General features: G+C 42.7%; 2 protein-coding genes across 2 annotated transcripts; one reads left to right on the forward strand and one right to left on the reverse strand.

Moving 5' to 3' along the window:
• Positions 1–1,042: 1,042 nt before the first annotated feature.
• fgf9 (fibroblast growth factor 9) lies at positions 1,043–2,489 on the reverse strand. The gene is made up of 2 exons (XM_024413747.2): positions 2,392–2,489; positions 1,043–2,278 (listed from the first exon to the last, which is right to left on the reverse strand). Exons 1-2 carry the CDS (start codon positions 2,473–2,475, stop codon positions 2,096–2,098), a joined length of 267 nt encoding a protein of 88 aa, XP_024269515.1. The 5' UTR covers positions 2,476–2,489; the 3' UTR covers positions 1,043–2,095.
• A 9,842-nt stretch (positions 2,490–12,331) lies between these two features.
• Positions 12,332–22,529, forward strand: pdxka (pyridoxal (pyridoxine, vitamin B6) kinase a). Its single transcript, XM_042318018.1, has 11 exons — positions 12,332–12,678; positions 13,078–13,132; positions 19,477–19,581; positions 19,788–19,871; positions 19,988–20,022; positions 20,182–20,267; positions 20,833–20,878; positions 21,035–21,146; positions 21,282–21,418; positions 21,527–21,593; positions 21,680–22,529. The coding sequence occupies exons 1-11, from the start codon at positions 12,598–12,600 to the stop codon at positions 21,790–21,792; spliced, it is 921 nt and encodes a 306-aa protein (XP_042173952.1). The 5' UTR covers positions 12,332–12,597; the 3' UTR covers positions 21,793–22,529.
• The last annotated feature ends 833 nt before the right edge of the window (positions 22,530–23,362 follow it).

The following is a 23,362-nucleotide window of genomic DNA, read 5'->3' on the forward strand; positions in this document are numbered from 1 at the left end:
GAACGAGAATGAAGAAGGAATATGACAATAAATTAACAGAAACCGACCCCAAGTAAATTTGTTCTTTTTATTGCGTATTGTGGTGGAATCTTTCTCTCATATTGGAGGTCCAGTGAGAGGTCTGAGGTGACTTGAAATCCTGGGTGGTGAATCTATCTCTCCCCACCACGTCTCTCTGGCAAGCACGTATGTCTTATTCAGTGAGGTGTGCATCAGTCCCTGAGAGAGAGGGGTAGAGGGCGGGGGTCAGAGTGTGTGTAGAATAAGTAGAGGAATAGACCTCATAACCTATGTATATGTACACTTCCCTATGTACATACACTTAGGTTGGAGTCATTAAAACTCGTTTTTCAACCACTCCACAAACGTCTTGTTAACAAACTATAGTTTTGGCAAGTCGGTTAGGACATCTACTTTGTGCATGACACAAATCATTTTTCCAAAAATTGTTTACAGACAGATTATTTCACTTATAATTCACTGTATCAGAATTCCAGTGGGTCAGAAGTGTACATACACTAAGTTGACTGTGCATTTAAACAGCTTGGAAAATTCCAGAAAATTATGTCATGGCTTTAGAAGCTTCTGATAGGCTAATTGACATCATTTGAGTCAATTGGAGGTGTACCTGTGGATGTATTTCAAGGCCTACCTTCAAACTCAGTGCCTCTTTGCTTGTCATCATGGGAATATCAAAAGAAATCAGCCAAGACCTCAGATTTAGAAATGTAGAAATGTTCAGAATTATCTTACTGTATCTTCTCACATAGAATTCAATTACTGCAGTCATCATTCACCATTCAGTTCCTATTGGGCAAAAACATAAACTAAAACACAACTGAAACCAACTGTAAATGCATTCAATGAGTTTGTAGTCACACGCTTGATGAAGAATTTGCGTGCTAGGAATATGGGACCAAATACTACATTTCTGACTACTTTTTATGTGTGTGTGTGTGTGTGTGGGGGGGGGGGTGACATTTTTTGCTGGAGTATAGAACCAAACAAATATTTATTTTTGCAACACTGTCCAAATACATACAGAGGGAAGTGTATATTCATACAATAATAGATTGTAATAAATATCAGGGCTGGCTGCAGGCATATGCAACATAAGTGGTCGCATAGGGCTGCCTTTGCCAAAACCCCCAAAATTGGGTTGTACATCAGCAGTTTTTCTCTTGTTATGTCTGTCACTGACAGTCACCAAAAACATTTTGATTGGTAAGTTTGTCTAGCCAGCAATCTAACTTAGTAATCATGGATGAATACTGACCAGGCAGGCAGTGAATGTGTCCAGGGGCTCTGACCTCCAGGGGGCCCACATTGATTTTGTTAGTCACACTCACTCAGATATTATCAACATGGTATAAGTCACGGAAAAATGGGTAGATATTCAGGAAATGTGCTGTAAAACTTCTATTTTGTTCTCTCAAAATGTATAGAATTACATCATTTAAAAAATAAAATGGCAACATTTGGTAACATGTTCTCTACTTCTGATGGCAAACTGTGTAGAATTGCAGGAAATTAACTTTTCAACCACCATCACTTTTCTTTCAACCATCATGAGGGGGGCCACTAAAATGTTTTGCCCGTGAGGTGGGGGGCCCCCCAAACAAATCCCGCTTAGGGCCCCCAAAAGGCTAGGGCCAACCCTGATAAATATAATGAATAATGTGAAAAGTTGAAAAAAGGCAAATGTAATGACCACAACTCAATCTGACTGAAACTGTAGATTTAAAAAACTAATATTTTTGTCCATAAATATCCTCATATTTCAAACAGATGTTCGAAATCCAGTCCAGTCCAGTTACATCCAATTATGCTAACAGCATCACAAGGACCGTGTGTGCGTTGACCCTTAGAGTTAGTCTACCATTATATGTCAATTTGCTTTTCTTCAGTTGCTACACTGTTTCCAATGTCATTTCAAGTATATCAGTCACGCTGGGTAAAAGGGTGAAATGCCCAACGGTTTGGGTTATTTCAACGCTGTAGGGATTTACAGGATTCTCCTCACAGTTACAGTTGTGACCCCTGGGTTTGGGTCATTGGTTGTAGAAAGGTTGTAAAAGGGTTGCACAGGGGTTACTTATGGAGCTCTGCGAGGGAGGAAGTGTGTGCAGGGCTGGAGTCTCCCAACACTGGTCCCCCTCTTGGCCTCTCCTTTATGGGACAGGGCCAAGTAGATGCCTGGATGAGACAGGGAGGAAAAGGTGGTGTAGTGGTTCTCCTCCAGGCTCTCCTTGAACAGACAGTCAGATGAGAACTGTACCTGCGGGTGGACAAGATGACATGATCAGAAAAGCAAATGTCTTTATTGCATTACTATACCCCATTTATAACAGTCACGTTAGAGTCATGTTAGATGTACTCAATTGTACTCACTGCTCCGTGTGCGATGCCCTCTTGGCTCATACAGATATACAAGCCAGTCTTGATGCCTCTGATGCCCACAACACCACGCTTCATGGCAAACACCTTCAGCAAGCCTGCAGGATGCAAGGGATGGTGAGATACAGTCTAACGCAGAGTGACACACACACACACACACACACACACACACACACACACACACACGCAACAGGTTAATGATCTTACATCAAGGGCTTCCAGGTCTGTTTCAAATCTGTTCTCTGAAATGGACAGTTCCTCTGACACAACTGATATACAGAACAACTGATACACTGTATATTGTTGTCATCAATTAAAGGGAGTTCAGCAGAACTTACTATGTTCAGTTGGTTCATGCACTCCTCCTACAGTTCCATTGGACAGGACCTGGAGATGGTATCCTATCCCAACACGGCAGTACAGCAGCTGTTGTTTGACCAATCCTCTGATTGGATGAGGAGGTGGCACACCTGCAGAGAGAGAGAGAGAGAGAGAGAGAGAGAGAGAGAAAGAGAGAGAGATAGATAGAGGGGGTGCGAGAGAGATAGATAGAGGGGGAGCAAGAGAGAGAGGGAGAGAGAGAGAGGGAGAGAGAGAGAGAGAGAGAGAGAGAGAGAGAGAGAGAGAGAGAGAGAGAGAGAGAGGGGGAGAGAGAGAGAGAGAGAGAGAGAGAGTTAGATACATAGAGAGGGAGAGAGAGAGAGATAGAGGGGGAGCGAGAGAGAGAGAGAGAGAGAGAGAGAGAGAGAAAGAAAGAAAGAGCGTGGGTGTAAGAAATAAAACTGTGGACACGTGCATCTTATCAGTGGAACTAAAGGTCTTGTCACATCCTGACCTTAGTTCCTTTTTTATGTCTCTGTTTTAGTTTGGTCAGGGCGTGAGTTGGGGTGGGCATTCTATGTTTTTGTTCTATGTTTTGTATTTCTGATTTTGGTCTGGTATGGTTCCCAATCAGAGGCAGCTGTCAATCGTTGTCTCTGATTGAGAACCATACTTAGGCAGCCTGTTTTCCCACTATGATTTGTGGGTAGTTGTTTTCTGTGTCTGTGTTTAACCATACAGAACTGTTTCGGTTTTCATTTATTTCTCTTGTTCTTTTGTATTCAGTGTTCGGTTACATTTCATTAAAATTTGGACACTTACCACGCTGCGCATTGGTCTGATCTTTCCTACTCCTCCTCAGAAGAGGAGGAAAACCGTTACAGAACTACCCACCAAAAAAGGACCAAGCAGCGTGGTAACCAGGAGCAGAGGGTTCTGGACTCCTGGACTTGGGAGGAGATACTGGAAGGCAAGGAACCCTGGACACAGGCTGGGGAATATCGCCACCCCAAGGCAGAGCTGGAGGCAGCGAGAGCTGAGCGGCAGCGATATGAGGTAAGGCAGCGCAACAGGCACGAGAGGCAGCCCCCAAAACGGTTTAGGGGGAGGCATACGGGGAGATTGGCGGAGTCCGGCGATAGACCTGAGCCAACTCCCCGTGCTTACCGGAAGAAGCGCATTACTGGTCAGGCACCGTGTTATGCTGTCAAGCGCACGGTGTCGCCAGTACTCGCTCATAGCACGGCGCGCTATAGGCCAGCCCACCACAAGTGCCATGCGAGAGTGGGCATCCAGCCATGGCGTATTGTGCCGGCCCAGCGTGTTTGGTCTCCGGTGCGCCGTTTTGGCCCAGGGTATCCTGCGCCGGCTCTGCGTGCTGTGTCTCCGGGGCGCTGGGAGGGTGCAGTGCGTCCTATGCCTGCGCTCCGCCCGTGCCGGGCGAATGTGGGTATTGAGCCTAAGGGAGAGGTGCGAGTAGTATGCACCAGAGCTCCAGTGCTCACCCACAGCCCGGTTCAACCTGACCCTGCACTCTGGAGGGTCCGGGCTAAAGTGGTCATCCAGCCTGGAGGAGTGGTTCCAAGGCTGCGCACCAGAGCTCCAGTGCTCCCCCATAGCCAGGTCCATCCGGTGCCTCCCCCACGCACCAGGCCTCCTGTAGGTCTCCCCAGCGTGGTGGGTCCTGTGGCAGCCCCACGCACCAGGCTGTCTTTCCGTCTCCTCCCTCCAAGTTCACCCGTCTGTCCGGAGCTGCCAGAGCCGCCCGTCTGTCCGGAGCTGCCAGAGCCGCCCGTCTGTCAGGAGCTGCCAGAGCCGCCCGTTTTTCCGTAGCTGCCAGAGCCGCCCGTCTGTCAGGAGCTGCCAGAGCCGCACGTCTGTCAGGAGCTGCCAGAGCCGCACGTCTGTCAGGAGCTGCCAGAGCCGCACGTCTGTCAGGAGCTGCCAGAACCTCAGTCACAACAGTTTAAAGCGGTCTGGCATAGGAACTTCACAACAGGGTTTTTTTTTTTACCTTTAACTTCCTGATGAACAAACATCCAACAAACACCAGCAGCCGGTTGGGAGGTCATTATGTTACAGTATGTAGGGCCAACAGTTTATAGGAAAACCTCTGGGCCCTAGTAATATTATATCAGCATGATGCAAGAAGACACAACATTTCATCTCATGTTGTTCTCACCTTTCTGCTTTGGGTCTTTCATTGACAACCTCCAGAGGCCTCGCAGTTGATTGCCCTGGTCTTCATTTGCATCTGCACAGTGATAATCCATACACATAGCCAGTAGCATCATCAGGCACGGGAACAGCAGGTAGGCATCCATAGTGATCAGCATTAGATGCCAGACCTGGGTTCAAATACACGTGTATTTGAGTATCTATTATGTCAAAATGTTCCCTGTGTATTTGATTATGTTCAAATACACAGCCCAAAACAATAACTTTTATTTGAGTGAATGGTTATTTGTAAAAACCAAATAGTCTACCAAAATGTATTTGAGATTATTTTCTAATACTTATTTCAAATACTATTTTCAAATACCTGGGTAACATGCATGGGAGTGTATTTGAGTCAGTGTATTTGACTATTTTCAAATACTCTCCAAGTGTATTTCCAAATACATTGAAACATTCAACTACTTGCCTATTCAAATAAAATAGATCTGAATACTTACTTTGAATGTATGTGAAAGTAATTGCGATATTTGAAATAGTACTTGAACCCTGGTCTGTTAGATACAAATCAATGGGCACCAGTTCCATTCTGCCATGTTGACTGCAAAGGCTTATACAGTGAAGTTAAGAACACAGTCCTTCCATTCGACCCACTTTGTCACCAGACCCACTAGTCAAGTTGTGGTGTTGCGGCTGTCAAAGTGCACCCAACCCTTGATACTTTTCCTAATCCTCCTCCAACCAATGCTGCTGAACGAGATGTACTCCAGTCAAAAATAAACACCCCTGCTCCTCATGGTCAGTGTGCCTTCTCTCTGCCCTATCCACTTCCTCCCCTCTCACTTTGCTTTGACACTGCACACACACACACACACACACACCACTGTCCGTATGCCATCACATTTATAATATACACTTTGCTCTATGTCTCTTTTGAGAGGTGGCCCTGGTTAGACTTACAGTACATGCCCTTCCCATGTCACTAATTGTTCAAATACAGATTAACCTGATGATGAGTTTTGTTCTAAAAGATATACCATTAGAATGCTGTAACACTAACCTGATTTGAGTTGGTATACTATCATTATTTTGAATACGTTTATCAGGGAAAAGTACAGACACAGATAAACCTAATGACGTTGTTGTTTGGGTATGCGTGTGTGTCTTTGACAGTCTTTTGACATACAGTGTTGGAAATTCTAAGACACACAGGCATTATTATAAACAACAATATTGCTTCTGACAAAACATATGCATGCTTTATCACAGGGGTACTCAACACTTAATCTACGAGGTCCGGAGCCTGCTGGTTTTCTCTTCTACCTGATAATTAATTGTACACACCGGGTGTCCCAGGTCTTAATCGGTCCCTGATTAGAAAAATGCAGTGGAACTAGCTTCGAGGTCCAGAGTTGAGTTTGAGGGCTTTATCAGATAAAAACGAAATAAAAACTCATCCTCATTCTCTGCCCACCAGACTTGCGTAAGGCTACTGTACCCTACAGTATCGGTGAGATTGCATGGCAGGCCTAATCACTGGTCTGTGCTGGTCTGCAATCAAAGACACAGAGAGAGAGAGTGTGATTAAGTGCATTTAGGCTGGTTATTACGTGTCTCAAACAAGATTCAAAACTGATGGTGATACAGGACGTTTGTTGCGTAGACCCTCACCTGACCTTTGAGTCTGAAAAAATGTGAGACTGATCATTGAGATAAACTAAGGAAAACTCCATCTCGTCTTTATCTTTATGTGACTGACGTCTGTCTGTGAGCCAAATCGTATCGTTCAGATAAGTGAAAGGTCGATTGATAAAGAAAAGTAAACAGGTGGTCCTGTGATCATTCTTTGAATTATTGTCATTTTCAATAGCAGGTGAAATAATTACTGATGATAAACAATTATGTACAATTTAGCTTTTTGTTATCAATAAAAATGATCAAAACGATGATCCTGCCGTACATACTGTAACTACACGTACGCTACGGTCACAAGATGCAGGCCTCCTTACTGTCCCTAGAATTTCTCAGCAAACAGCTGGAGGCAGGGCTTTCTTCTATAGAGTTACATTTTTATGGAATGGTCTGCCTATCCATGTGAGAGACGCAGACTCGGTCTCGACCTTTAAGTCTTTATTGAATACTCATCTCTTCAGTAGGTCCTATGATAGAGAGTCATCTGGTCCAGGGGTGTGAAGGTGAACGGAAAGGCACTGGAGCGACTGTCTCTGCCTGGCCGGTTCCCCTCTCTCCACTGAGATTCTCTGCCTCTAACCCTATTACGGGGGCTGAGTCACTGGCTTACTGGTGCTCTTCCATGCCGTCCCTAGGAGGGGTGCGTCACTTGAGTGGGTTGAGTCACTGACGTGATCATCCTGTCCGGGTTGGCACCCCGCTCGTGTTAATACCGTGGGGGAGATCTTCGTGGGCAATACTCGGCTTTGTCTCAGTTGGTGGTTGAAGATATCCATCTAGTGGTGTGGGGGCTGTGCTTTGGCAAAGTGGGTGGAGATATATATCCTGCCTGGTTGGCCTTGTCCGGGGGTATCGTCGGACGGGGCCACAGTTCTGACCATAATTTCATCCTCCTAATTCCTGCTTACAATCAAAAATTAAAGCCGAAAGCACCAGTGACTAGATCAATAAAAAGTGGTCAGATGAAACAGATGCTAAGCTACAGGACTGTTTTGTTAGCACAGACTGGAATGTGTTCCGGGATTCCTCCAATGGCATTGAGGAGTACACCACATCTGTCATCGGCTTCATCAATAAGTGCATCGAACACGTCATCCCCACAGTGACCGTACATTCCCCAACAGAAGCCATGGATTACAGGCAGCATCCTCACTGAGCTAAAGGCTAGAGCTTTTCAGGACAGGCAGAATGGTCAGATCCAGGGAAACAGAACTTGAGGAAGCAGGGAGACAGGAAAACATGCTGGTAAGACCTGACAAGACAAACTGACAACAGACAAACACAGAACACTGGTATAAATACAGTGGAGATAATGAGGAAGATGGAGACAAGCACAAAGATAGGTGAAACAGATCAGGGTGAGCCTATGCCCTCCCAGGCCCACCCATGGCTGCATCCATGCCCAGTCATGTGAAATCCATAGATTAGTACCTAATGATTTTATTTCAATTGACGGATTTCCTAATATGAACTGTAACTCAGTAAAATCTTTGAAATTGTTGCATGTTGTGTTTGTATTTTTGTTCAGTATAGATCTTGATACAGTCTATTCAGTCGGGAGGCAATGCATGTTAACAACACCGGGATACAGTGTCCTTCGCTCCCGCTTGTCAGGCACTGTTGTTGCCAGGCACTGTTGTTCTGCAACAGCATGGGAAGTAGCTACCTAGTGTATAAAATCGGGAGATTACTTAGTGTAGCCACTATCAGGGTGACAGTCACAGTAAGCACAGACATACAATCAACAGTTCACCCATCATCAGTACTTTTAACAAAAACTAAACAATCGTAAATTTTATTAAATGAAAATGTAATATTATTTTTAACATTGAAATACAAATCAGACTCATCCTCTGCCTTCAAAGTCCATTCTCTCACCGTAAAGTAGTTGGCAGAAGACTAAAAACAACATTGTTCAATCAAAACGGTCTAACCAATAAAGGAGATGATTGTGGACTTCAGGAAACAGCAGAGGGAGCACCCCCCTATCCACATCGATGGGACAGTAGTGGAGAGGGTAGTATGTTCCTCGGCGTACACATCACGGACAAACTGAATTGGTCCACCCACACAGACAGCGTCGTGAAGAAGGCGCAGCAGCGCCTCTTCAACCTCAGGAGGCTGAAGAAATTTGGCTTGTCACCAAAAGCACTCACAAACGTCTAAAGATGCACAATCGAGAGCATCCTGTCGGGCTGTATCACCGCCTGGTACGGCAACAGCTCCGCCCACAACCGTAAGGCTCTCCAGAGGGTAGTGAGGTCTGCACAACGCATCACAGGGGGCAAACTACCTGCCCTCCAGGACACCTACACCACCCGATGTCACAGGAAGGCCATAAAGATCATCAAGGACAACAACCACCCGAGCCACTGCCTGCTCACCCCGCTATCATCCAGAAGGCGAGGCCAGTACAGGTGCATTAAAGCAGGGACCGAGAGACTGAAAAACAGCTTCTATCTCAAGGCCATCAGACTGTTAAACAGTCACCACTAACATTGAGTGGCTGCTGCCAACACACTGACTCAACTCCAACCACTTTAATAATGGGAATTGATGGAAATGGATGTAAAATATATCACTAGCCACTTTAAACAATGCTACTTAATATAATGTTTACATACCCTATATTACTCATCTCATATGTATATGTACAGTATATACTGTACTCTATATTATCTACTGCATCTTTATGTAATACATGTATCGCTAGCCACTTTAAACTATGCCACTTTGTTTACATACCCTACATTACTCAACTCATATATATACTGTACTCGATACCATCTACTGCATCTTGCCTATGCCGTTCTGTACCATCACTCATTCATATATCTTTATGTACATATTCTTTATCCCTTTACACTTGTGTGTATAAGGTAGTAGTTTTGGAATTGTTAGGTTAGATTACTCGTTGGTTATTACTGCATTGTCGGAACTAGAAGCACAAGCATTTCGCTACACTCGCATTAACATCTGCTAACCATGTGTATGTGACAAATAAATTTGATTTGATTTAAAGTTATACTGTTACACTAGCTACTGTAAGTGAATTAAATATCACCAGCTACCTAACTTCATATTAACTATCTAAACACAAACTCCAAATGCATTTGTAGGTAGCTAGCTAACAGCAATGGAAGAGTGTGAAAGGATAGAAGCATTAGCTGTCAAAGAAGGGAGAGAGTAGGCTACTCTGGAAACTTTTGTGTAGTTCCAGTCCGTATAAATAATAACTGAGGACTGAGATAATAGCAACATAATATTCATAATGTTCAGTGATGTCTAATTTGAGTGCAATGAAGTATGTGTCCTGTGATGTTTTATGTCCTCAGATAAAGAGCTGTGACAGTGTGTTTGCAGAGGAACAGGTCCCAATGAAGAGCAGTGGTTCTCAGTCTTGGTCCTGGGGACTCAAAGCAGTCCACATAATTTGTGATGCTATCCTTGATATGAACCTGCTGTTGTCACATGCTACACATGTACTCACATGCATCCATCGATCCAGTGTTATCACGATTTGGGGCGGAAGGTAGCCTAGTGGTTATATTGTTGGGCCAGTTACTGAAAGGTTGCTGGATCGAATCCCAGCGCTAACAAGGTAAAAATCTGTTCTGCTGCTGAACAAGGCAGTTAACCCACTGTTCCATGGTAGGCTGTCATTGTAAATAAGAATTTGTTCTTAACTGACTTGCCTAGTTAATTTTTTTTTAAAAATGTAAGTGTTATAAGATATATTATTCTTTAGTAATACACAATGGCCTGGTGATGTAAAGTCTAATAATGACATTACCTTGCATATTCTTACAGATACCTTGCAACTGGAGATTCCTTCAAAACGATTGCCCACAGTTACTGTGTAGGGCACTGCACGGTTGGGTGCATTGTTTGCTAGTGCAAGGTCTGCTATGCAGGATGTTGCACAGATGGGGGCCAACAACACAGCATGGGAGGAAATCCATGTGCGGGAGAACTTCACCTCCTGCTTCTTGAAGAGGGTGCTGTGCCCTGGCAACACCTTGTGCCATAGACTACACAAGAGCCACCCACATTGCAATAAGAGTATTCTTCTATTTATTCTATTTACTACTGCAGTTATTCAATTCCCAGTTTCTCTCCATTTAATTTCTACTTCTCAGATGAGGGCTTGTTTAAGTAAGGGTGATGCCTGCACAAAAACAAAACAGGCTATTTTAAGAGAGTCACCCATATTGAAAGAATGTAGAACAGTTAAGACACCCTACCCCATATACTGTAACCGTCTAACCAATAACGGAGTGCTGATGTCACACCTATCGCTATTGATTCACCCACTTCTTTCGCCACACCCACTTTCAGGCCCACTTCGAGTACAGAGCTTCTAAACCCAGAGGCGCAACATCGCGAAACTTCCTGGAACGCTTGCGAAACACACCAAACAGACCAGGCCGGAGTTTGGGGTTTGAGAAGTGAACAATTCTTCCTTAGTTTTTATTTTCTTGAAATCTAAAGGCACAACCTAGATTCGAGCCAATATCTTAAGTAGTTGAACATGTTATTACTCCAACCTTGTTAAAGTGACACGTTGAACATTTTCTCAAAATCAACTTTATATCAAAGGAGTGCCATTGACTTGACGGCATGCACATGCGCAGTTTGGCACAAAACGACCGTTAGACCCGATAACGTGCACGAGTTTAGCTAGCCAACGTCTCCATGACATCACCTACAATTGAGATCGAGGATTTCTATTGGAGAAGCAGTTTCTGCCTATCATTCTGTTTTAGCTCCAAGTATTAATATGGGGTAGGGTGTCTTAAATGTTCTACATTCTTTCAATATGGGTGACATGTGATACAGCTGCCCGTGAAGCAACTGCTGCCCAGTGGCAACAGCCAGAAACACCTCAATACAACACCATTTCACTGGTCATTCACTCCGCCTTGTCATTACGTTAACGCATTTCTTTACGGTGACATCCAGATTCCAAGTGGTGACGAATAACTTGCTAAAAGTAATTTCTCCCTTGCCCATCTAAATAATCACACGTTATTTTACAAGGTTTAAACTAGCAACATGCTGCTGTTGTTGCCAGGTAGCCAGCAGCATAAAACAGGATGACTGACTGAACCAAATATATTAATCTCCACTTGATTCTCAGCAGCACGACATAGTTCATCATTTTGGGCGCCAGGAATGTTCTTTTAGCCTCCCCCATGGGTAACTGCATACTCAGTCTGGTTTTATAGACTAGACGTAACATAGTAAATGTACATTTGTAACGTATCATATGTTTCGCAATTATTATTACTTACATATTTTACAAATTGCAGTTGTAACATATTATACGAATTGCATTTTTTAAAATATATCACACAAATTGTAGTTGGTAACATATCAAATGAAATGGATGATGGCCTTCCCCATATACTGTAGCTCTCCCATTACCTATACTTGCTGCCCATGCTCTCACATACTCCATAATGGGACACATTCAGTATTGCGTCCTCTAACTATCTCTATGCTCTTTGCATAGCTTGCAACTTCAGTGAATTTCACAAAGCAAGTTCAAAGGATCTCACTTCCGTATCACCGCCTTTAAAGTTGAATGTGTCTAAACAAACTGTGTTTGTCTAACTCCGACCCTATGCAACCCATGCATGAATCAATTTGAATGTCAGTTTACATTGGGATAGTCTGATTGATTCATTTATTGTATTATAAACTTGTAAATCATTATCCACTTGAGGCGCCATTGATTTAGGTGTCCATATAGTTGCCTGAGATATTGCAGCCGTCAGTCTTCTGGAAGTGTGTCAATGTGGTATCGTGTTAGTTTTTTGTAGTGTATACAGCCCAGTGGAATTAATATTGCTGGAGTTTTCTCATTTGCATTGAGTTTCCTCGTGTAGCTAAACGTTCGTGTACAGGATTTAAAAAATAATAATAATTTGCTCAAGCGTGGTTAGTTGGCTCGGACACGAATTAAATATTTTTCCACAGTCCTCGTATCTTTAAAATTTAATTAGTGAAATGGAGTGCCGTGTGTTGTCTGTTCAGAGTCATGTGGTCAGGGGATACGTCGGGAATAAATCGGCAACATTCCCATTGCAGGTAAGAAATTAATATGTTTACGTTGCTTGCAGGGGATTTGCAATGTGTGCACGTTTGACAGCTCTGCTCGACTAGCCTGGCTACTGAAGATTCTGAGAACTGGGAAGAGAGTACAAGAGAGATTCGCAGAACTGGTCAGATTAGCAGAATAACAGTCACATGTGCATACAGTAATGTGTTTTAGCATTCAGTTAGTGTATTCGAATAGAAGAGGTAGGAAAAGCTCAAAATAGTAATGCAGAATAACAGAGGATACAGTGTACGCAACCTGTTCATTCAGGCATAATCAATACAATGACTTTTATGATATTGTACTCAAATGATTGTGTGTGTTCATTAAGAAAATGGCATAAGACCACAAAAGTGAAGCATTGTTATGAGCTGTTTGTCTCCTGTCAGGTTCTGGGGTTTGAAGTGGACTCCATCAACTCTGTGCAATTCTCCAATCACACAGGTATGTAGGCCTACAGTGCAGTAATTCCATGCGCTAATATACAATTTTACAAAAACAATTGGTAACCAGAGGCAACAATAGGCTACTTATATAAAGCACACCAGAAGAAAATTAAATCAAGAATCAAATCCTATCCCACCCCACAGACCATTAACCCCATAGGATATACCCATGTGGAATGGAAGAATGTCTTTGGATCCTTTTAGGTCCGTATCAGTAGCCAATATCGTCTTGGCCCACATTCACGATTTCAGTAAATGTGTTTAGTAAGCACAGTGTGTAGCCTAGCTATAGTGGTCTGTAACACTAGTCTCATCCTCTACTTTTTGGGGAGCTCTTTTTTTAACCTCTCCTCCCCCAATTGTAGGGTGAATACCCTTCTGTTGTAAAGCTCAACAGTGTCCCACTTTCACTCAGAGAAGAATAATCAAGCCTTTGTGCTTATCCAAAATTAGTTTTTGGCTCAAACTTTTGCAATTCGCAAACCCACTGTGTCTCACAAAACACTTTTTCTAAAGTTAGGTTGTAAAATACTGAACGTTTGGAGTAAATGATGATACAATGATCTCATACATTACATGAAATCCAAGTTCTCTGTAAGGTGTTGGAAATGATTGATAGTCTATCAATTAAATGCAACTGTACGGAAAGAAGGGAGATACTGAGCTGTTAAGTAATGGGTTCGTAGAGTGCATACCATTCATTCAGAGATTGAACACTGGGATGGTTGTTTTTTAACTTCTAGTAGGCTGCAGTAGCTATGTTAGCTCATGCTTCACCTTTCAATATGGGGGATGGCAGTGGATGAAATGGACAAAATGTTCTGCCATGAAACAAGTTACGCCTACAGCCTACAGATCTCAGACCAATCTGTTTAATTAAACAAGCTATAGGAACGGACTATGGTGCCCAATTAGATATCTTCCTTTACTACAGCGGAGCTCTGTTTTTCCTTTACTTTTCCCCATCACCCCCAGAGTCCCCCTTCTCTCTGATCTTGGGTCTGGGCCAAGGGGCCCTCCTCTAAACTCAGTGGGAAGCCTGTGTTGCCTGGTTGGAAATGGATTCCCCTCATTCATTCTTGATCCTGGAATGTCTCTTCATGATTTAACATACAGTTAAAATTGGAAGTTTACATACACCTTAGCCAAATACATTTAAACTCAGTTTTTCACAATTCCTGACACATAATCCTAGTAAGAATTCCCTGTTTTAGGTCAGTTAGGATCACTACTTTATTTTAAGAATGTGAAATTTCAGCTTTTATTTCCTTCATCACGTTCCCAGTGGGTCAGAAGTTTATTTACACTAAATTAGTATTTGGTAGCATTGCCTTTAAATTCTTTAACTTTCGTCAATCGCTTCAGGTAGACTTCCACAAGCTTCCCACAATAAGTTGGGTGTAGTGGCGGCAGGAAGTCAGGCGCAGGAGAGCGAAAACTGATTTACAACGGTGTTGTTTTAATATCCATAAACCACCGTAAACAGAATAATACAATAAATGGGTCAAACAAAACCCGGTACATACCAGCATACCGTGCATAAGCACTACAAGAAACAATTACCGACAAGGACATGGGGGGGGAACAGAGGGTTAAATACACAACATGTAATTGATGGAATTGGAACCAGGTGTGATGGAAGACAAGACAAAACCAATGATAAGTGGATCAGCAATGGCTAGAAGGTCCGTTACTTTGACCGCCGAACGCCGCCCGAACAAGGTGAGGGACCGACTTCGGCGGAAGTCGTGACATTGGGTGAATTTTGGCCCATTCCTCCTGACAGAGCTGGTGTAACCGAGTCAGGTTTGTAGGCCTCTTTGTTGAACACGCTTTTTCAGTTCTGCCCATAAATCTTCTATGGGATTGAGGTCAGGGATTTGTGATGGCCACTCCAATACCTGGACTTTGTTGTCCTTAAGCCATTTTGCCACAACTTTGGAAGTATGCTTGGGGTCATTGTCCATTTGGAAGACCCATCTGCGACCAAGCTTTAACTTCCTGACTGATGTCTTGAGATGTTGCTTCAATATATCCACAAGTTGCCATACTCATGATGCCATTGATTTGGTGAAGTGCACCAGTCCCTCCTGCAGCAAAGCACACCCACAACATGATGCTACCACCCCCGTGGTTGGGATGGTGTTCTTCGGCTTGCAATCCTCCCCCTTTTTCCTCCAAACATAATGATGGTCATTATGGCCAAACAGTTCTATTTTTGTTTCATCAGACCAGAGGACATTTCTCCAAAAAGTAGGATCTTTGTCCCATGTGCAGTTGCAAACCATAGTCTGGCTTTGTTATGGAGGTTTTGGAGCAGTGGCTTCTTCCTTGCTGAGCGGCCTTTCAGGTTATGTCGATATTGGACTCGTTTTACTTTGCTGTTCTGGGATTGATTTGTACTTTTCGCACCAAAGTACATTCATCTCTCGGAGACAGAATGCGTCTCCTTTCTGAGCGGTATGACGGCTGCATGGTCCCATGGTGTTTATACTTGCTTACTATTGTTTGTACAGATGAACGTGGTACCTTCAGACATTTGGAAATTGCTCCCAAGGATGAACCAGACTTGTGGAGGACTACAATTTTTTTTTTCTGAGGTCTTGGCTGATTTCTTTTGATTTTCCCATTTATGTCAAGCAAAGAGGCACTGAGTTTGAAGGTAAGCCTTGAAATGCATCCACAGGCACACCTCCAATTGACTCAAATGATGTCAAATGATGTCAATTAGCCTATCAGAATTTTCCAAGCTGTTTAAAGGCACAGTTAACTTAGTGTATGTACACTTCTGACCCACTGGAATTGTGGTACAGTGAAATAATCCGTCTGTAAACAACTGTTGGCAAAATGACTTGTCATGCACAAAGTAGATGTCCTAACCGACTTGCCAAAACTATAGTTTGTTAACAATACATTTGTGGAGTGGTTGAAAATGACTCCAACCTAAATATATGTAAACTTCCGACTTCAACTGTATAAGCTTGTGTTTACCATATTTGTTATCTGACTTACAGGAAAGTACAGTGCAGTTTAAAAAAAGTTCAGTGATTTGCTCTCCTGTCTGTTAGTGTTAAGAGTAATCAGGTTATCTCGCTAAAGTGAAACCTGAATGTTCACTACCTACAGGGAAGACTAACACAGAGTGCTGGTGGGGAGGACAAGGAAGAAGTGACTGTAGATAGGGGAGAGATGTGGGGGAAAAAAACATTTTGTAGCCTGATAACTTCACTCTGGCCTCAATAAGGTCTATGCCCGTGCATAGAGTTTTTGTGCATATAAATAATTTGTTGATGGAAATGAATGATGTGATGCTTCAAGTTCATGTGCAGCGTTACCTTGGAGTTCAGCCCACTGTGTCCACACCCTATCACATTACTGACCAATTGTTTGAGTACTAGCCCATGCTCATGACCTACTATAATTTCCCTTGAATGTGTTCAACTCACGTTCCGGGTTAGAAGTGAATAAACACATTCCTTATATGTTTGAGCTCTAAAAACCCAAGATGATACTCTTTCTTCCCCCGCAGGTGGTTTATTGGAATATGTTTAGAGATTATAATCGTTGTTAGCCTGTTTCTTGCTCGGTTGTGAATGTTTTTTAAATTTATTTTAAACAATTTAAATGAGCTGCTATGTCCTCAGCCCAATGTCAGAGAGACAGATGCTAGAGGAATGATTGATGCAGGTAACTGAATTCTAATGGAGATTGTAATCAGTCTTCCTCTGTCAGAATGTTTGGTTGTCTCAGCCTCCATTCGTCTCTCCCAACAATCTCCCAAATCCAAACCCTGATTAACAACTTCCACTTAACTTTTCCTTCTGCTGGTCATAAGAAGAACACAACTAGACTATATAATGAATCAAATGGCTACAGATAGTTCTGTACCACAATTTCCCAGGCTATAGTAGAAAAATAGTAGAGCCCGACCGATATTGGCCTTTTTACCACTGTGTCGGCCAATAATTCCAACAATAACCGATTTTCAATAAATAGGATGAAAAAGGGACACTTGTGCTTATCTGACCACTTGAGGCCATTCTCATGATGTCATTATTGTCACAATGTATGAAATTAACATTTGAAGCACAGTTATTGGACAATTGCTCTTTTGGATGGCAATTTATGAGAATTCAATTTGGAAAAATTACACTTTTTCCATTTCCCCGCTGTAAAACAGTATATCGGCAGATTCGAAAATTATTCGTAAAGAATTCAGACCCCTTGACTTTTCACATTTTGTTATGTTACAGCCTTATTCTAAAATTGATGAGGTAAAAAAAACAATTTATCCTTTCACACAATGCCCAATAATGATCAAGCAAAAACAGGTTTTTAGAAATGTTTGCAAATGTATGGAAAATAACTGAAATAACACATTTACATACGTTTTCAGACCCTTTACTCAGTACTGTGTTTAAGCACCTTTGGCAGCTATTACATCCTCAAGTCTTCTTGGGTATGAGGCTACAAGCTTGTCACACCTGTATTTGGAGAGTTTCTCCTGTTCTTCTTTGCAGATCCTCTCAAACTCTGTCAGGTTGGATAGGGCGTGTCGCTGCACAGCTATTTTCAGGTCTCTCCAAAAATGTTAGATTGGGTTCAAGTCCGGGCTCTGGCTGGGCCACTCAAGGACATTCAGAGACTTGTCCCGAAGCCACTCCCTGTCTTGTTACGAATCCCTTTTGGCCCGACAGTCTAGGGGGGGATGGTAATGAGACCCGTAACATAACTCATGCAAATTATTATTGTGACAAAGTAAAAGTGTGAACGAAATAACCACGACAACAGAAATCTACCGTCAAACTCCAGGTTTATTTATAAACACACGGTAGTGGGGGGGAGCAGGAAAAGGGGCTGAGCTGGACCCAAGGAATGAAACAATAAATATACAAAAACACCCCTAAGCTAGACTAGCCTACTTTAACAGCTAACTAACCAAAAATACAGTGGGTGGTCCGCCCAGTTCTAACTAGTGTATTTAACAAAGTTTACCTACGGGTAGTGTATGCCCATGGGCGACTTGTCTTGTTTCCCCCTTTTCCCACCAGCAACAAACAAACACCATAACCAAAAACAATACTCACAGGTGATGACAAAGTGCTATGGAGGTGCTCAAACAAAAGAGAGGTTAAGACACAAAGCGAGAGTGAAACACAGAGACCTACAGACATGGCATTTACAGAGAGATTGAGCTCTAGAGCAAACAAATGATGGGGTTTTTAAACCAAGGGAAAGGAACTGTGATAGGGTAGGAAATAGGAGGAGGTGTGTCTTCTGATTGATGATTGATTGTTGACTGATTGGGGAGTGATGATTTTCACCTGTGAGGGGAGAAGGAGAGAAAAGAAACACACACACAGGATACACACACACACACACACACACACACACACAGAGGATAACTGTATCTGTAACACTTGTCTTGGCTGTGTGCTTAGGGTTGTTGTCCTGTTGGAAGGTGAACCTTGGCCCCATTCTGAGGTCGTGAGCGCTCTGGAGCAGGTTTTCATCAAGGATCCCTCTGTACTTTGCTCCATTCATCTTTCCCTCAACCCTGACTAGTCTCCCAGTCACTGCCACTGAAAAACATCCCCACAGCATGATGCTGCCACCACCATGCTTCACTGTAGGGATAGTGCCAGGTTTCCTCCAGACGTGACTCTTGGCATTCAGGCTAAAGACTTCAGGGTGATATGCTGCTGGCAATGTATACTGTATATTGGTATAGTTCAATTTTGTCCCCACAAAAATCGGAATCGGACCTAAAAAAACATATCATTCAAGCTCTAAAAAAATATTGAAGTTTCTGTGCATGTGCAGGATTTTTAGATTTGTATTTTTATTACATTACTGAGAGCCCACTCCGGCTGCATATGTAGCTGCGGTGCTGAGTGTTCCGTTGCCGCTACCCCTTCCTTGATCGCCTTTGTCTGGTCAATGGTGTTGCCTACAAACTGCATGTTGTGCACAAAACTAATGTGTGTGTGTGTAAAATAACACATGCACAGAACATGTTCTGGATCCTTAGCTTTCAGAAAGCGGTTCCTGGAGGGGGGTGTGGGTGAAAACGTTGTATCCGTAGCCATGGACTATAATGATTGATGACTGGCAGATCAGTGTTTCTATAATCACCTTAGCAACCAAGTCTTCCTCCCTGGAATACCTTCAAAGAACCCAGTCTGGCCAATTTACCAGTCCACACTATCCTTCCATAAACAATAGCCTGCTAATACCCTGAACTCTTCATTCCGGGTATTAGCAGGCACTTGCAGACTTGTCAATCTGAGTGAAGTCTTAAGGTTTTCCGTTACCTCTGACCATTGACCTCTTGTTTCCAAGGTTACGCTCATTGGAAAGGGCAAGTGCTGACGGCAGATGAGCTGAACGTTCTCTATGAGGGTATCAAACTCAATAACGTCAACCATTATGACTACGTCCTCACAGGTGAGACAGATTCCAGTTTCCATTGTCAATATGGATTCTGCCAGTTGAGCAGTTTAAAAAAAAACAATTATATGTATGTAGGAGTATTACAACTGTGTTGACCTTTAACCTATGTTCTGTAAAGATTCTAATCAGTTAGTTTTCTTTCATGTTTACACATGAAGTGTGTGACCTTTGCATTACCCATAGATCTTCTCTTCCCCAAGGGTACACCAGGGACACATCTTTCCTAGAGACGGTGGTGGACATTGTTCAGGAGCTGAAGAGGTTGAACCCAAAACTGGTGTACGGTGAGTAACCATTGCTACACAGACGTGTATCCCATATAGCTACACACAGTAAGGCTCGGGATGAATGTAGAGCTTGGATTTTGGTGTGCTCTTACATGTTTGCTTTGTGTTATCAGTGTGTGATCCAGTGATGGGAGACCAAGGATCTATGGTAAGTATACCATGCTTAGTCATTTTATTGTAGTATTTCTTATCCTTGCTTATTATAGTCATTTTACTTTTATTATTATATAGTTCTGTTATTCTTCAAACATGTTCACAATATATGTAATATGTGCCCTCATGAACATACTACCCTCTTCTTTTCCAGTATGTGCCTGAGAATATACTGCCAGTTTACAGAGACAAAGTCGTAGCAGTGGCTGATATCCTCACACCCAACCAGTTTGAGGCAGAGTGAGTACAGTGGCTGATATCCTCACACCCAACCAGTTTGAGGCAGAGTGAGTACAGTGGCTGATATCCTCACACCCAACCAGTTTGAGGCAGAGTGAGAACACTTGCTACTAGGACACATTGGGTTGCATATATTAAGTTGCTATGTCAATGTGCTACACAACATGCCATAATGTAGTTATCACAGTAACGACAGAATGAATGCCTACTGCAATATTACTACCCAAGAAAGAAATCATGGTAGCTGGTCTTAGCCCTTTGCAAAATAACCCTTATTGGTCAAAAAAAAACTTTGATCCCTTAGGTTTTATTTGTAGAGTAGCAGACCAAACCTTTCCCCAGCCCGTTAAGTGAACACTGTTCCCTGGTTTATGCGTTCGTCATTACACATGGCTTGACTTGCCCTGCATACGAGTTCACCCTCTGGACAAATGTAAAATAACATTGGCCAAAAGAAGGGGCCATTTTTTACACAGAGCATTTTGATGTGTGTATTTATGCACTTATGTCTTGAACCTCTGTGCGTGTACTGTGTGTGCATAACCTATGAGAATGTGTCTCTTAGGCTGCTGACGGGGAGGAAGATCAGCACAGAAAAAGACGCTCTTGAGGTGGGTTCCATTGTCCATCACTTAAATCTTGTAGAGCTAATACAGATTAAGATGATGATGGTTGTAATGGTTAGGATGATGAGGGTGGTGAAGATGAGGATGGTTTTAATCTTGACTGATGGTGAAGATGTTGATGAGGGGTCCTTGCTCTCTCAGGTGATGGACCTGCTCCACCAGATGGGCCCTGATATGGTAGTCCTCACTAGCACAGACCTGATCTCTCCTCACGGGGACCAGTTCCTAGTGGCCCTTGGAAGCCAGAAGATGGGTAAGGCAAGGGTCGGAAGGAAGGGCTCTGACTGGTAAAGAAATGTGTCCCTGTAGGTTTTGGATATTAAATGTGAATGTTTAACTTGACATGTTAAAAGGTAACAAAGACTCATACTCGCACTGTGTCCTTCAGTGAGAGCAGATGGGACTACGTCCACCCAGAAGATTCGGATGGAAATGCCCAAGGTGGATGCAGTGTTTGTGGGAACAGGAGACCTGTTCGCTGCCATGCTGCTGGCCTGGACCCACCACCACCCCAAAGACCTGAAGGTCAGTAATGCAGAGATAACAACCAAGTTCCATTATCATTTACTAATGTAATAAATGTGGTTTGGATGAACTAGTCTCTTTTCTTACCTACTTTGTCATCTCTCTTAGGCTGCCTGTGAGAAGACTGTCTCTGTCCTGCACCATGTTATCAAGAGGACCATTACCTATGCCAACAGTAAGATGATATAGAAGTCTCTGCCTGCCTGTCTGTATGCCTGTCTAATATATATTTGTCTTTCTAATATCTCTCCTCTCCATCAGAGATGGCCGGCCCTGGTAAGAGACCCAGCCCTGCTCAGTTGGAGCTGAGGATGGTCCAGAGCAAAAAGGACATTGAGTACCCGGCCATTGTAGTGGAGGCCATCGTCTTATAACCCAATGCCTCATAAATAGACATAGGATTTTTTACACCATGAAATGTCATTTGACTTTGCCTTATAGGATCTCGTAGAGAGCACTATGTTTTCAGTCTGGGTTTTCCCTGTGTACCGCACACACTCTTATACTTAATCACTGCCATGTGTCTTTACTATGACCTGAGCATTGTCACCCATTGGAAACATGGTAGATGGTATTAGAGGACCAAAAACAGGGTGTGGGTATTACCGTACGTCAGAATAGAGAAGTGGAGGTATGGATGCCTGATTGGCCCTCAATTTGGCATTTGCATGGCATGGGCCCTGAGTTTCCCCTGACAACGTGAGCTGACCAGGGAATTCTCTGAGCCTCAGTTATGGGTTGGGGATAGATCATAGGCTTTTATCAGATACATTGATGCATCAACATGAGTTGTGCTACCATGATCATGTTATGCAATACTAATCTGTGCACATTTGATTGACAATTGAAAATCCAACAATGTTTCATTTTAGGCAAAAGGTATATAATTTGATAGTTTGACAATTCTAGATGTTTTCATATTTTTTTATTATGTAAATGATTAATAGATGTTCATTTTACTTGTACTATTAATGTGCTTTTTCTGTCCTAATACTTGTTATATAATTCCTAAATGTCTAACACATTTCAAACTGAGGTACCAATATTTGCACAGATCGTCTTGATAAACATGTTTATCATTAATTGTAATCATTAAATGTTTTTCATGGTCTTGATTGTCTCACTATTTTCATATCCTTACTAGAACACAGGCCTATGTCGGTATGAAAAAGTACAAATTCCTCTAACAGACTCTGCTAAGGCCAATATGTTTTGTGTCTGTGCCTGCAAAGGTAATTAAATAAATCTTTACACAATGTTAGAAAGATAAGTGCCAAACTTGAAGCTGTAGCTCTGAGATGGAGTGAATATAATAAATGATGAGGAATAATAAAATATAAGTATTTTAATTAATCCATGGGTCTCTAGTTTCTTCAAGTTGTCTCTAAAGTGAGGGCCTTCTGCACCTGTTGCTATTGCTCCCTTTGGTGGGATTACAATGAGATCAGTAGTTTTTTTTCTGTTCTATGTTTCGAGTCCTAGGGGCACACTGTAGCTTTAAGTGACATTCTCATTGGAGTATTAATTGATCCCACAGGTATTGGAGCCTGGTGCCTGGAAATAAATGATTTCTGCCAGTAGTGAATTTCTATTTTCTGTAATTTTGTGTTAGTGCTTGATATAATATGCCACAGAAGGTGAATGTTAGAGGTTATATAAATAGATTGGTGGAATATTACAGATAATTAAATTACTGGCTGGCTGGGGGCCTAGGGGCCTGTTGTATTCTGGTGAGATTAGGAGCAGGTAACACAGCCTCTGATCGCTGCACTAATCCCAGTATGGATAGTTTTCATTAACCCAAATTAACAGGCAGGCTGAGTAAAGAAGCTCACGCTGTGCCAAGGAAACACCAACCAAGTTGATGAGTCATGCTTTTTGTTTGGGGTGTCTGACCGTAACTGTGCCAGGCCTGTCCGCCCAGCAACAACACCGGAGCTCAAC

Source organism: Oncorhynchus tshawytscha, linkage group LG03 (assembly GCF_018296145.1).
Source record: "Oncorhynchus tshawytscha isolate Ot180627B linkage group LG03, Otsh_v2.0, whole genome shotgun sequence".
In the NCBI taxonomy this organism is placed as follows: domain Eukaryota; kingdom Metazoa; phylum Chordata; class Actinopteri; order Salmoniformes; family Salmonidae; genus Oncorhynchus; species Oncorhynchus tshawytscha.